This window comes from Aedes albopictus, chromosome 1, assembly GCF_035046485.1.
Source record: "Aedes albopictus strain Foshan chromosome 1, AalbF5, whole genome shotgun sequence".
NCBI lineage: Eukaryota > Metazoa > Arthropoda > Insecta > Diptera > Culicidae > Aedes > Aedes albopictus.
Window position 1 is genome coordinate 76,012,734 of NC_085136.1, and position 15,479 is coordinate 76,028,212.

A 15,479-nucleotide genomic window follows, 5' to 3' on the forward strand; every position below is an offset into this window, starting at 1 on the left:
AGCCAGCAGCAACGTTCCGATCCACTCTTCCGTAATCGCAAATCCGATCCCGTTGAGTTGATGAGCAGTCGAGACAATCCGGTTCACGTAATCGCCCATAGATTCGCACGATGTAAGGTCCGTCTTGATCAATTTGTGGAGGAGCCCGACTCGCCTGGTCAGTCCCGAATCCTCGAAGGCCCGCTCCAGCTTCGACCAAACTTCTCTCGCCGACATCGCTTCCTTGACGTGAACATAATTGATGGGATCAAGGAGTAGGATGATCTTCGCTCTTGCCTTGCGATCCTTGTCTGCATTCACGGCTTCGTAGGTTCCGTCGGGCTTCATCCTCGGCTTCACAACGCACCAGAGATCTTCGAGCTCCAGGAAAGTCTGTACAGCGAACTTCCAGGTGGCCCAGTTAGACGTTCGATTCCAGGAAGGCTTGAAGTGACTATGCTACTACCTGCAGCGCTTGAGGATCCGGCTGTGGCGGAATTCATCTTGAATATCTTGATCGGCAAACGGTATAGAAAAATCTTGAGAAATCTTCAAAAAAGTTTTGGAAAACGGCCCATAACCTATTAGAGTACGCAATAATAACGACTTGCTCGTACTAAGGTTGGAACAGAAGTGAAAATTTATTTGACATGAATCTTAACTAGCATAACCATGGGTTACTACGATAGGTTTCGCAACAGGAACAGACGACGTTCGGCTGGATCGGAGGCTTTCAGGTCGGCTCGCAAGGCCTACCAGAAAGCTCTTCGGTCTGCTGAACGATCCGGCTGGAAAAACCTTTGTACAAACGTTTCCAGTCTGAGTGAAGCCAGTCGATTGAACAAAATCCTTGCAAAATCTAAGGATTTTCAAGTGAACGAACTTCGTTTGCCAAATGGTGATTTCACTTCCTCTGATGAGGAAGTTTTGGAATGTTTATTCAGTACACACTTCCCCGGATGTGTGGATATTACATCTTCGGATGCACCTGATGTCTTTTCTTGTAGTTATGATTCTTTAGCTTCGGCTCGGAGTATCATAACTTTAGAATCGATTGAATGGGCACTTAATAGCTTTGCTCCTTTCAAATCTCCTGGGGCAGATGGGATTTATCCTATTTTGCTTCAGAAGGGATTTGATCATTTCAAACATGTTTTGAAACAACTACTTGTTTGCAGTTTTGCTACAGGGTATATTCCCAAATCCTGGCGGGATATTACTGTGAAGTTTATTCCGAAAGTGGGTCGCGCGTCGTATGAAGAAGCAAAGAGCTTCAGACCTATCAGTTTGACCTCTTTTCTTCTGAAATGCTTAGAACGCATAGTCGATCATCACATCCGTGATGTTCATCTGGCCAATGTGCCTCTTCATGTGAACCAACATGCTTACCAATCTGGAAAGTCCACTGTGACTCTTTTACACAAAGTTGTTTACGATATCGAGAAGGCATTCGCTCAAAAGCAATCATGCTTGGGTGTTTTCTTAGATATCGAGGGTGCCTTTGACAACGTGCCTTTCGATGCCATATTGGAAGCCGCACGGGGTCATGGTATATCTCCAATGATTTCCAATTGGATTCACCAAATGCTCAAAAACCGACATCTCTTCTCGACATTGCGTCAAGCGGCGATTAGGAAATTGAGTGTTTGTGGATGCCCCCAAGGGGGAGTCTTATCACCACTTTTGTGGAATCTCGTTGCAGATACGCTATTGAGGCAACTCAATAATAGCGGTTTTCCTACTTATGGTTTTGCCGACGACTACCTAACATTGTTAGTTGGTATGTGCATCAGCACCCTTTTCGACCTGATGCAAAACGCTCTTCAGGTAGTTGAGGGTTGGTGTCGCCAATATGGCCTTTCGGTAAATCCGAGTAAAACATCTATTGTTCTTTTCACGGAAAAGCAAAACCGTAATGGTGTTCGACCTTTGCGTCTCTTTGATTCTGATATCAATGTGACTGAACAGGTAAAGTACGTTGGAGTCATTCTTGATTCCAAGCTTTCCTGGACACCTCACATTGAGTTCAGGATCAAGAAAGCTTGTATGGCCTTCGGGCAATGCCGGCGAACCTTTGGTACAACTTGGGGTCTTAAACCCAAGTATATCAAATGGATTTACACAACTGTTGTTCGTCCAATATTGGCGTATGGATGTCTTGTGTGGTGGCAAAAGGGCGAAGTGAGAACGGTCCAATCAAAATTAGGCCATCTCCAAAGGATGTGCCTAATGGCGATGTCTGGAGCGTTCTCTTCAACTCCTACGGCAGCGCTCGAAGTTCTCTTTGACGTTGCCCCACTACACATTCATCTCAAACAAGAAGCACTTTCTTGCACTTACCGTCTATGGGTACTCGGTTTACTAGAGGAAACTCCTGTGAACCGCAGTTCAACACACACCTCGTTGTTTCCACTTTTGGTGAATTGGGACAAAGTTGTCCTTGCTCCAAGTGATCTTACAATTGCTTGTAATTTTCCATATAGGACATTTTCCACGAAATTCCCTTCCCGGGAAGAGTGGACATCTGGTTATCTGGAGAGAAGTATTTCAGACGGTATCGTATGTTACACTGATGGCTCCCTTCTCGAAGGTCGAGCAGGTGCTGGTGTTTATTCTCGTGAGCTAAGACTGTATCAGTCTTATTCACTTGGTAGACACTGCACCGTTTTTCAGGCCGAAATCTTTGCTCTTATGTGCGGAGTGCATTCAGCACTTCAGCAGCACGTAATGGGCAAAGTAATATACTTCTGTTCAGATAGCCAGGCTGCTATTAAAGCACTTGCTTCGGCCAACTCCAGGTCGAAGATAGTTATCGCTTGTCGAACTCAAATCGAGGAGCTGAGCTCAGCAAACGCTGTTCACCTTGTATGGGTACCTGGCCATTCTTCCATCGCTGGAAATGAATTGGCTGATGAGTTAGCTCGCACTGGAGCATCACATGACTACATTGGCCCTGAGCCAGCTATTCCGATATCGAAGTGTTGGGTAAAGCTTCAGATTCACACCTGGGCTGCTACTCAACACAGACAATACTGGAATAGTTTGGAGTCATGCCGTCAAACCAAATTGTATTGTACTGAGCCATCTTCAAGGGTGGCGAAGTATCTTACAAATCTGTCAAAGCAAAATTGCAGCATGCTGGCAAAGCATTGACTGGCCACTGCCGACTCAGTTATCACATGGCGAATATTCAGCAAGCTGATTCATTTGCCTGTGATAGCTGTGAATCCGATTATGGAACTTCGTATCATTTAATATGTAACTGCCCAGTTTTTGTGCAATTGCGTTTCCGAGTACTCGGTAAACACTTATTAAGTGAAACTGACTTTAGAAACCTGAATCTGCAGGACATTCTGCTGTTCTTGACCCGCTGTGGTAAAGAGCTATAGGCTTTCTTTACGCTTTATGCGATATCACAGTGCCCTTTTCAAGGCGCTGTTTGAACCCATTGTGGTACGCTTATGCGATATTACAGTGTCCTTTTCAGGACGCCATGTGAACCCATTGTGGTACGCTTATGCGTGTATGAAGACCCTATTCCGTTACCTGTCCTTTTCCCTGTCCCATCCTTTTTTCCTTCCCTTCTCCCTCAGGTAAATGATGAATAGGCTCGTGTTTATGACGATGGCACAAATTTGGAGGAGAACGTGCCTCTGGAGCCGACCTACTGATACCTGATACCTGTATCTCCTATGGATTTCAATCGAATGACTGTTGACAATGGACTGCAGTTTCCCATAACAGCCACCTACAGCTCCAGACGCGGAACTGACAACGGCTTTAATGGAGTCATTTTTGCTTTCGAAGCCACCAATGCACATCGTGCTTGTCCACGGTCGATGACACGGAAGAAGGCCACACAATCTTTAGCAGACAAGCTCGCATCTACAAACATATGCAGCTGTAGTGTTACGTAGATACGATTTTCGTAGTCTATAAAGTAGCAGCGGGGTACTTGAGTCTGGTGCAGCTCACTATCAGCTGCAAGCTCACCAAAAACGCTGAAGAATCTTTTCCATGTTTCGTTGACTTCCTCGGGGATAGGATCGTCCCATCCAACTCCACATCTGCACAAATCTTGTATCATGTTTTTTTTTTTATGTAGCAGTACGTGGGAGATTAGTCCGATCGGACCATATGGGCTCAAAATGAACCGCAAGATCTTCATCTTTGTAGGCAGTGAATTAGTATCAGATACTAATCGCTGCAGATCCTCCGACACAGATATTCTGAAGGCGAATACATCTTCCTTGGGAAGTGTTTCAAGTAAGAAATTGGCAGTCGAATTTGGGACAAGTGTTGGCACATCTCGGGGTCGAAAAACCAGAAATCACCCATTACCACTCTTCAAAGATGTTACGCTGGGGAAATGAGAAATAATGTTAATGTTAAACATAGTCACCATTAATTTCTTCTCCAAGAGGTTATGGGCTCGCAGGTGGCACTCTTGAAGGAGCGAATCACAACTCCTGGAAGTACAGTGTGGACCTACTGTGCATCCCAGAAGATTTATGGAAGTTCGTTACCGGACCAAGACCTACTACGGAAGCGGATACTGCCGTATGGAACCAAGGGCGATCAATGGTGCGAAGGACGTTAATATGCCATTGCCAGAAGCCAGGACACAAGCAACGAGAATGTCGGGATACGGCGAACGATCGTGAAGCGGAAGCATTCAAAGATGACCGAAGAGGACGAAGGCATATTTCGAATGCCAAGACTGTACGAGAGCTTAATGATTCATGCATTCATGACGCTTGGAACGGAGAAACCAGACAATGAATTGTGGATTCGGGCGCTACATCACATAGGGTATCGCGCCACTTGGGCGGTGGCTTCTATATTCGTCTGTTTTCCACTATAACTCAGTCAATTTTGAATCAATTGATTTGAAATGTTGTACACGGGTAGACACTATACCTATCTCACCACATTCCAAAAGTTGTGTCAATTGGTTCAAATTTGACTGAGTTATAGTGGAAAACAGACGAATATAGAAGCCACCGCCCAAGTGGCGCGATTCCCTATGTGCTATTAGGGAATCTGCGATAATGTGCCTCGGAATACATCATTCTAGTAAACGGGAAAGCTACAGCGGTGAAAGGCGGAAGAACCTGTCGCGTAATTTGCTATGATCGGGACGGTAACAAGAACAACATCACTTTTTAGAACACAACGTGTGTACTGGATTTGAAAGCAAAATTGATCTCGTTAAGGAAGCTGGTTTCAAGGCATTACGAACGTTTCGTTCGACACAGCAGGATGCACGATCATGAGAGAACAGCAGATTGCGGGCTTCGCCGTACTGGTACGAGGTTTGAATGAAATGATTACTGAGCGATTCCAAGCAACAGCATCAAAATTAAGGAAAATTTTTAATTCATGATTTTCTATTGAACTGAAACTTTGCACAGTTTTTCAGTTCCATCTAAATCGCCATTTTTCGATATCAAATTTTTATTTAGAGCCACGACTAACTTTTCAAAAGAGTGTATGTGAAAATGGTTCAAAAATATTCAAAAATATGCACAGCAAAAACGGATTGTTCGATTGTTATGAATTTTTCAGCAAAGTTAGATAGCTAAATGGTGATTTCTAAGAAAATATACACTGTGAAAAAAAATCTATTTTATCATTGAAAAACATCATTTTTGTCACAAAAACTCAAATATCTCAAAACCCTATCTTTTTACCAACTTCAATTTTTCAGGGGAAACGGTCCATTGTATTAGCAATCTACCATAAAAATTTGGTTATGGTAAACTAATAAACAAAAAAGTTATAACATTTCAAAAATTTCACAATTTTTACATTTAGTAAAAAAAATTTTTCTGTGTAAATTATTTCGGCCGGGAATCGCGATTTGATGCTGATTTTATTGTTCAGCAAAGTTAGATAACTAAATGGCGATAACTAAGAAAATATACACTGTGAAAAAAATCTTTTTAACATTAAAAAATATCATTTTTGTCACAAAAACTCAAATATCTCAAAACCCTATCTTTTTACCAACGTAATTTTTTAGAGAAAACGGTCCATTGTATTAGCAATCTACCATGAAAATAAACAAAAAAGTTATGACAATTCAAACATTTCACAATTTTCACATTTAGTAATAATTTTTTTTAGTGTAAATTATTTCGGCCGGAAATTGAAGTTTGATGCTGATTTTATTGTTAATGGCCTTGGCGTGAGTAAAACAAGTTGTTTTTATTATATATTATATATACATATAATATACTATGTACAGTAATGTTCCGATTTTATCACGCCCTCCGCGCATTAGTCGTTTATTCATTAATTTGCTGTTACATTTGAGGACAAGTGTTTTCCCTCTTCTTCAAGATGAATGTTGAAAGCGTGTTTTGCAACGTTAAAAATATTGAAATGGGTATAGATGTTGAAGAATATTACAGGGCATTTTTGAAAAGGGGCGTAATTAAATTGTTTAAACAGATGTCGCTGATGGCAATTTCTCAGTTGTTGTCGTTTTCGAACTTCCTGCGCCCTGCTTTACCGATGATATACAGATGGCTCGTTTGTCAAATTCTAGACGGCAGGACGTGCAATTGCGTAATTTTGTACACAATGTGGACATTTGGGCATAACCAGTCTCTTTCAGTTTATCTATGGTGCTTTCGGTGAGATTTCGTAACTCTTTTGAACATTTTTTTTCATCAAACGGTCTACAAGAGAGCGTTGAGTTGAAGACCTTTGAGAAAGCGACTGTTCATCTTGTTCGTTAGATTATAATAAACAAAATCACTTATTAATTTTAACTAACTTGTTTGGTGTTGGTGGCTGAAGAAAAAAATTACTATACAATTTTTAATATTCATAGCGGTAGTATTTTTTTGTTTTTTTTTCGGGAGCATTGTCAGGTATGTATACAGACAAACAAACGTAACACTGGCGAAATTTTCATTGACCACGCCTTCAACGACCATTTTGAATCTTGGTTGTGGCTTTCATAACAAGAAGAGCGCCCATCGTTTTTCTTTGCGTTTGACGTTTCACACTAGCGCCTTCTGATGACGATATTGCACAACGCAGTGTTTCGTGAAACATTTCCACCAGCTGGTGATAGTGTGAACTGGGCGATGAATTTTCACTAAAATTGTTCTAGGCGTTTCGTCTGTTTGTCTGTGGTATGTACCTCTTATGCATTTGTTGTTGTTGAAGTTACTCGCATTCTTCCGATCATAAAGTCTGTTCTCTACACACTTAATTTTGATTACCGAGTTCGGTAATTTTTTGACGAGATTAAAACTGCTGAGCACCGAACTCGTTCAGCAAAAATGCATTGTTTACCTTTTCCATACGATTTTGACAGTTGTTTTACTGAGCCTCAGTAAAATCGATTACCGAAACTACCGAGATCGTACTGCTGTTATAATCTCGTCGAAAAAGTACCGAACAGGCAATTTAGAAATAAGTGTGTAAGAGGGATTTTTTTTGCGGATAAACTAGACGTATACGCGTATATAAAACTTTTATTATACAGCTTTTGTCTCAAAAATAAATTCAATTCCATTTTTCTTATAATCAACAGCTTTTCAACACTATCAAGGGATTTTTTCACCAGTCACGTACAATAAAAAGTATGACAATCTCAATATTTTTGACCACAACACTGGATCGCGTCTAAGTTTCAAATAGATACTATAGTAATTACGAATAATCAAACTAAAGTATCATGAAAACAACTTGTTTAATTCAGGCGGTAGCCTTTACAATAAAATCAGCATCAAAATATAATTCTCGAAATAATTTACACAGAAAAAAATTTTTTTTTGTTACTAAATGTAAAAATTGTGAAATGTTTGAAATGTCATAACTTTTTTGTTTATCAATTTACCATCACCAAAATTTTATGGTAGATAGCTGATATAATGGGCCATTTCCCCTAAAAAATTGAAGTTGGTAAAAAGATAGGGTTTTGAGATATTTGAGTTTTTGTGACAAAGATCATATATTTTCAAAGTAGAAAAAGAAATTTTTTACAGTGTATATTTTCTAAGGAATCATCATTTAGTTATCTAACTTTGCTGAAAAATTAATAACAATCAAACAATCCGTTTTTGCTGTACAGCTTTTAGAATATTTTAGAACTATTTTCGCATACACCCTTTTGAAAAGTTAGTCGTGAGTGAATATGAAGGTTTAATATCAAAAAATGGCGATTTATATGAAATTAAAAAACTGTGCAAAGTTTCAGATATTTTTGAAATGGTCGCTCAGGATCGACTGACATGACACCGTGGAATTCCTCTACTGTGAACGATCCAATGAAAACTGAAGAAAAAGGTCATCGTGATATCAATATCAATGGCATCGGCAATTAGGACAAGCACTAGACCTGGTTCATCTGGACGTTTAAGGACCCATGAGTACGGGTACGCCAGGTGGCTGCCGCTACTTTCTGACGGTTGTAGACGATAATTCTAGTTATTGCACGGTATATTTCCTACGTGAGAAGTCAGAAGCGTAGTTACGATTCAACGAATTCGTCTCGGAAATGAAGACGACTTCCGAAAGATCATCAAAGTTAATCAGTTTGGACGATGGTGGGGAATTCAAGAATAAGACGTTTGATGCGTTTTGTAAGAAGAAAGGAATTCGTCACTTCCATTCGTCAATTTACGACACCCACACAATTCAGCAGAACGGAATTGCTGAAAGGAAGAATCGGTTCCTGAAGAAAATGGCAAGGTGTATGATTCTCTCGAAGCCACTAACATAGGGTCTTGTACCATTTGGGCAGGTGTACCTATTTTGGGCACTTGCCGCTATAACTAAGTTAATTTCAAACCGAATAATTTGAAATTTTGTATAGAGTTAGGCACGTACAGTATCTAACTCTGAACAAAAATTCAAATCAATCGGTTTGAAAATGACTTAGTTATAGCGGCAAGTGACCAAAATAGGTACACCTGCCCAAATGGTGCAAGACCCTACTGGGCGGAAGCTGTGTATCTACGCCAAGTATCTACAAAATCGACTTCCATCAAGATCAGTTGAGCGAACACCTTAAGAGATTTGAAACGGTAATCGACGAAGCTAGCCCCGCTATGGCCTTCGTGGCCATGGTGGACTAGCCCCAGCAGGTTATGGGCCCAGGAGCGTGTTCCTCAGCGCGTACCGACCTGGAGAAGGATCGGCCGCATAAGGCGCGGAGTCGCAACACGGGAACTTTAGGCTGATGGATTGGCTGACACGGAGGGGACAGGATCCATGGGGACGAAAGGCGGTACGGGTCAACTGGATGACTGCTGGCTGGTCACCGATAGGAGCTCGATGAAAGTATTGTGGAGTTGCGGATGGCAACTAGACGGGAGGAGTGATCCGGAGGACAATACGGAAGAGGAGCTCGGAGATAGATGAGCCTAGTCGAAGCTCGTAATATTGGCAGGGCTTGTGCAAGCGATACGTTGACGGGTATTGGGCAGGTGACAAGACTCACCGTGAATCCAACACCGGTTTCGTATTTCAATTTGGGAAAATATCGATATCGTGGACAGCTCATGAACAACAATGCGTGACACTAACTCGACGGAAGCCGAGTACGTGGCATTTTTAACAACCGCCACAGCTAATAGTTGTGTACTTGTGGAGGTGCGGATCCAAGTGCGGATCAAACATCGTCAGCTCTGGCATCCAGCGGCTGAGATGGAATGTTCCTCCACCGGAAGCTATACCTAAGGTGGCAGCCCCACCACGAAGGGGAGGGGACCTTAGTGTAGTATATTAGCACGGTTACAATGATGATGCGATCAAGGTAGGCTATGATGATGGGGGGAGTTAGTTAGTGACGAGGAGACAGGACGTACGGACAGGTGTGTTAGCTGTGTGTTGAGTAGTGGAGTGTCCGAATAAACCTCAGTGAAATATTAACCGTTTGTTTGTTGCATTATTTGTAATTCCTGATAATCCCGAATCCTACAACTGGCGACGAGGATAAAGGTAAGAATCTCAGTTTTGCATGATTATTGATATTGAATTGAAAATGGATTAGTTCATATTCGCCGGATGGTGTGCTGTTGTTTGCAATTTCAATTTCTGCTCCCTCATTTGTGAAATTGGGAAAAAACGAGTTCCTTTTAGTTAAAACTCTGTGAAATGTGTTAATTAGAGACGTTTTCGACTGGAATTTGCATGTTTTCATTCTTCCCGAAGGATGAAAAATTTTCATTTTGACCGATGAAAATCAAACACCGCTCACTGTTACCATGGCAACCACGGCAACACTGACACCCGAGGTTTATTTGTGAAAAAAATGACTACTGATGACGATTTGAATGGGCAAGGAGGAACCAGTGGTGCAAAGTATATAAATATGTACCAAGGTAAGAGATTCCCGCAAATGTCAAAATCGAGACTCACCAACACATCTGCGTTAGTTATGAAAAGTTGGTGTTTTTACACTAAAATGTCATTATGTATTTCAGCAAAATTTGTGAAGTTTTATTAGTTTGGATGTTTCTAAATGCTGAAAAAATATGTTTAGAATCAATAAAAAATATTTTGTCACCGATTTTCAAATGGCTATATTTCCTGTTTTATTGCATGGAGGTCACTTTTAATCCAGTGAGATGCAATTAAATAATTGCTTCTAAGATGGGAGGGCTTAATTTCTTAAGAAAGTTTGCTAAATAGTGATGTGCCCATACAAATCAGCGCAAACTTCATAACTATTTTTTTGCTTTTTTCCTTTTCTCACAAATCCATGAACATTAGAGGGAATCTCTTACCTTGGTATTTAGATACTTTGCCAGTGGTGTCCAGCAATAGTCTATTTTACGAAACGACAACAGTGTTGATATTGATATTAACACTCACGGGCTTGGGCGCAACCTCCTGTCAAATTTTCATTCATGAAATGAGCGATCAGCTGATCCTAAACGTCTCGTAAAATGGCTCATAAACACGACGAACATCATTGATGCTTTCGCAGTCGTACTTTTGATACGTGTAAATGTGTTGGTGTAGCCGATAGTACTTCATGGTTTACTAATGATGATTGATGATGATTATGGAATTTGCATTGGGAACAAACGAGACAGCATGAAGGTGATTTCTGAGTGCGCTGGTTGAGTGATTGACTAGTAACGGTGTTTGTGTATGCAACTGTCAACAAAATAAAAAAAAAGGAAAACAGTTTGGAAAGGATGAATGAAAAGAAAAACAGTTATGTGAATGATGATGTGCTGTGTGGAGTAAAAGTAGGTGCTCGTGGAGAATTGAAGTTCTGGAACAATCAAACTGCGAAGTGGATTATGGAATTATTGAAATGGAATGGAGTAGTGGCGTTAGTCGAGGTCGAGAGGACAGCTACTGCTGTTGGCAACTTGAAACGGAGCGAGGTAAGTGAGTTGGTTTTGGGAAACGTAAACAAAGAAACGGGCAGCAAATATATTTTCCTAGTTTGTTTGCGTCGATTCTAATTGATGAAAATGGAATACTTTATACATTTTGGTATGGAAATGTTGATTTGAAGTGAGATTATGAGTCGATTTAATTTTACGGAAAATGAACGGAATATGTAACGTAAATAGAAAAGCATATTGTAGTGGATATGAACCAGGAGCGTTCAGTGGATATTGAGTTAGAACCAGGAGCGTTCGGTGATAATTTTGAGCCAGGAGCGTTCAAAGGAAGTTGCGAGTTTTAACCAGGAGCGTTCTGTGAATGTTTAAATAACTTTCAAATACGTGTTATGTGTTCAAATTAAGAAATCGAACCAGGAGCGTTCGCAGGATTGTTGGTTGGAAATTTTAAATTGTTAGTCGTCTTTGAGTAATAATCAAAATGGATGGTAGTAAGGATGTTCAATTTTGGACCAGTAGCGTTCATGTAAATATCAATATTGAGTCAAAAGTTTTTTTTGGTTGATGGTTAAATGATGGTTAATGATTTGGTCAAATGCAGTGACTAAAATCAATCATGAATAAATAAATAAATAAATAAATAAAAGTATAATATGAAGTTTTATTTTAGCTAATAACGTAATATGCATTTATAAATACAGTTTTATTCAAGCAAAGTAAACCTCGGGTCGATGTACAATCATTTAAACAGTTGAAAGATAGTATTATGCTAGATAGCATAACTGTTAATGCGCACAACAGCCATCATCTGGTAATCGTATTCGAAATTAATCGAAATAAAAAAATGGTTTTATTTTTGCCAAATTGAATATAATATTTCAGATGGAGGAAACTCGTCAAATTGCACCTTTCCGTTGCGACATAATTGAGAAAGGGAAACTTTCCAGAGAATGGGAAACTTGGAAATGGTCTCTCGAATGTTATTTCGAGGCGCTCAATATAACTGACCAAAAGATGAAGCGGGCAAAGCTACTTCATCTGGGCGGAGTGGAATTGCAACGAGTTTTCAGAAGTTTACCGGATCATGATAAAATGCCATTGGTCACGTTGAATCCAAAAGCGTATGATCTGGCTATTGAGTTGCTTGATTCATTTTTTCAAGCTGGAAGGCAAGACGTTATCGAACGCAGAAAGCTTCGAAAGCTGAAGCAAGAAGTCAACGAAAAATTTTCACATTATATCGTTCGACTTCGTCAACAAAGTTTGAATTGCGGGTTTGAAAAGTATTCGGTTGAAATGTGCGAAATACTTAAAGAAATTTACTTAATCGATGTCGTCGTTGAGAATTGCCGGTCAGATGAGTTGCGTAAGGCCATTTTGAAGCGTGATCGTTCATTGAAAGAAATCGAAGAGATTGCGGCAACTATCGAGGACACCGAACAACAGATGAAAGAGCTAAAGGAAAGCAACAATTCGATGAGGGAATCACTGGTACACCAAGTCAGAAGGAACGAGAAATCAACATCGGTGGCTGCAAAATTCGGTGGACGACAGGACCAAGTTTCAGCAGTACCAAAGCGTCGTATCGATCAGCAATTACCTGCAAAGAACATCAAGTTTTCGTGTTTTTCATGTGGGCAGTCGGGACATTTCGCCAATTCACCCGAATGCCCAGCTCGAGGTCGTACCTGACGTCGGTGTCAGCAGCTGGGGCATTATGAAGTTACCTGCAGGAAACGCAAGTTCAACGTTGGAAAGCCGATGAATCCGAAGAAAGTTTACACCGTTGACAAGTTGCCAGAGTCTGTCAAGGAATCAGATGACCGAGTTTCTACGAGTGAAGAGAAAATCTACTATGCGTTTTACGGAGGGAATGAGACCAACGTTTTGGAAGCTGTACTAGGCGGAGTTTTGGTTAAGGTGTTGATAGATTCAGGTTGTTATTTTTGTTTGTTTTTAGTTTAAAGGAACTTTGATGTGAAATTAATATTTTTTATTTAGGAGCGGATGCGAATTTGATTAGGATGGAGACATGGGAGATGTTGAAAGAAAGAAAGGTGAAAATTTTGAAATCGTCTAAGGGATCATCACGTATTCTGAAAGGATACGGCAGCGATAAACCTCTTGATGTCGTTGGAACCTTTGAAGCAGAAGTCTGTATTGGACGAAGATCAACGGTTGCGGAGTTTTTCGTAGTGAAGGGCGGCCAAAAGGATATAATTGGTGATTTGACGGCAAAGAATCTAGGTGTATTGAAGGTGGGGCTAGATGTGAACAACGTTTGCGAGCAGCTCAAGCCATTTGCCAAGATCAGCGGAGTGAAGGCGTCAATTGAAATGGATCCAGATGTCAAGCCGGTATTTCAACCGTTACGTAGAGTTCCGATACCTATGGAAGCAGCAGTTCACAACAAACTCGAACAACTTTTGATTCGTGACATAATCGAGGTTAAGAAAGGGCCAGCTACCTGGGTGTCACCATTAGTAGTCGTCGGAAAAGTTTCTGGAGAGCCAAGGATTTGTTTGGATTTACGACGAGTCAACGAAGCAGTGGTACGGGAACACTTTCCGATGCCTGTGGAAGAAGAATATCTTGCGCGGTTGGGGAAAGGGAAGATATGGAGCAAGTTAGACATACGAGAAGCCTTCCATCAGGTGGAGTTGAGTGAGGATTCGAGAGATGTGACGACGTTTATCACCAACCGCGGGCTGTTTCGATTCAAGCGCCTACCGTTCGGGTTAGTGACAGCACCTGAGATATTCCAGCGCATCATGGAAGAGATGTTGTCAGGTTGCGAGGGAACTTGCTGGTATCTTGATGATGTCATTATTGAGGGAGAAACGAGAGAAATTCATGATAGGAATTTGGACAAGGTAGAGTTTTAAATTTTATTTGAACTATTGTTTCATTGTAATAAATATGTGGATTCCGTAAATTCGATTTTAGGTTCTCAATAGGTTAAAAGAAAGAGGTGTGGAGCTAAATTGGGAAAAATGTGCCTTTGGGGTTTCCGAACTCGATTTCCTTGGACACCATATTTCTGAAGCTGGTATTAGTCCATCTCAGACGAAAGTGAATGCCGTTTCCTCATTTCGACCTCCAACTTGTGAATCAGAAGTACGCAGTTTTTTGGGCCTTGCAAATTACTTGAACAAATTTATTCCGGATCTTGCGACAGTTGCTGAACCGCTTCGGAATCTCACAAAGAAAGAGACAAAGTTCGAATGGTCTGCTGCTCATGAAACTGCGTTTCAAACTATCAAAACGCGTATTGCTTCTGCAACAACGTTGGGATTTTTCGTACCCACTGACAAAACAATGGTGGTGGCAGATGCAAGTCCGTCGGGATTAGGAGCAGTTCTATTGCAGGAAAGTACGAATGGGAATTGTAGAGTCATTTCTTTCGCCTCTAAATCACTAACAGATACCGAACGCCGGTATTGCCAAACCGAAAAGGAGGCATTGGCGTTGGTTTGGAGTGTTGAGCGATTTCGAATGTACTTGTACGGCAAATCCTTTACTCTAATGACCGATTGTAAAGTTCTGGAGTATTTGTTCACTCCTAGGTCAAAAGCGTGTGCAAGAATTGAGAGATGGATTTTAAGATTGCAGTCGTTTGATTATCATGTTGTACATATTCCTGGAAATCAGAACATTGCCGATTGTCTCTCAAGATTAGCTACCGTGAAATCAACTGCATTCGATCCAGAAGAGGAAATCACTATTCGTGAAATAGCTGTATTAGCTGGTTCCACATTTGCTCTTCAATGGAGTGAAATAAGAGAAGAATCTCAGAAAGACTCTGAAATCTCTGAAGTTGTAGTGTCATTAGCGGACGAACTTCATGCAGAGTTGCCTCTGTCATATCGTGTGATTGCAAACGAACTTTGTACTATTGACAAAGTTTTACTAAGGATCGACCGAATAGTTATTCCCCGTTCACTTCGGAATAGAGTTTTAGAGATTGCGCATGAAGGGCATCCAGGAATTAGCATGATGAAAAGTCATTTGAGAACCAATGTGTGGTGGCCAAAATTGGATCAAGATGTCGAAAAGTTTGTGAGAAACTGCAAAGGCTGTACATTGGTATCAGCGCCCAATCCACCTGAGCCAATAGTCCGACGTGAATTTCCTGAACAACCTTGGACTGATGTAGCAGCCGATTTTCTAGGA

General features: G+C 40.9%; 1 protein-coding gene across 1 annotated transcript in view; it reads left to right on the plus strand.

Moving 5' to 3' along the window:
• The window catches only part of LOC134288647 (uncharacterized), an 18,356-nt gene extending 3,565 nt beyond the window's left edge, over positions 1-14,791 (plus strand). Inside the window, exons 2-3 of the mRNA XM_062854063.1 lie at positions 13,503-14,043; positions 14,731-14,791. Coding sequence (XP_062710047.1) covers positions 13,503-14,043; positions 14,731-14,791 — 602 coding nt within the window. The remainder of the gene's footprint in view (positions 1-13,502; positions 14,044-14,730) is intronic.
• The last annotated feature ends 688 nt before the right edge of the window (positions 14,792-15,479 follow it).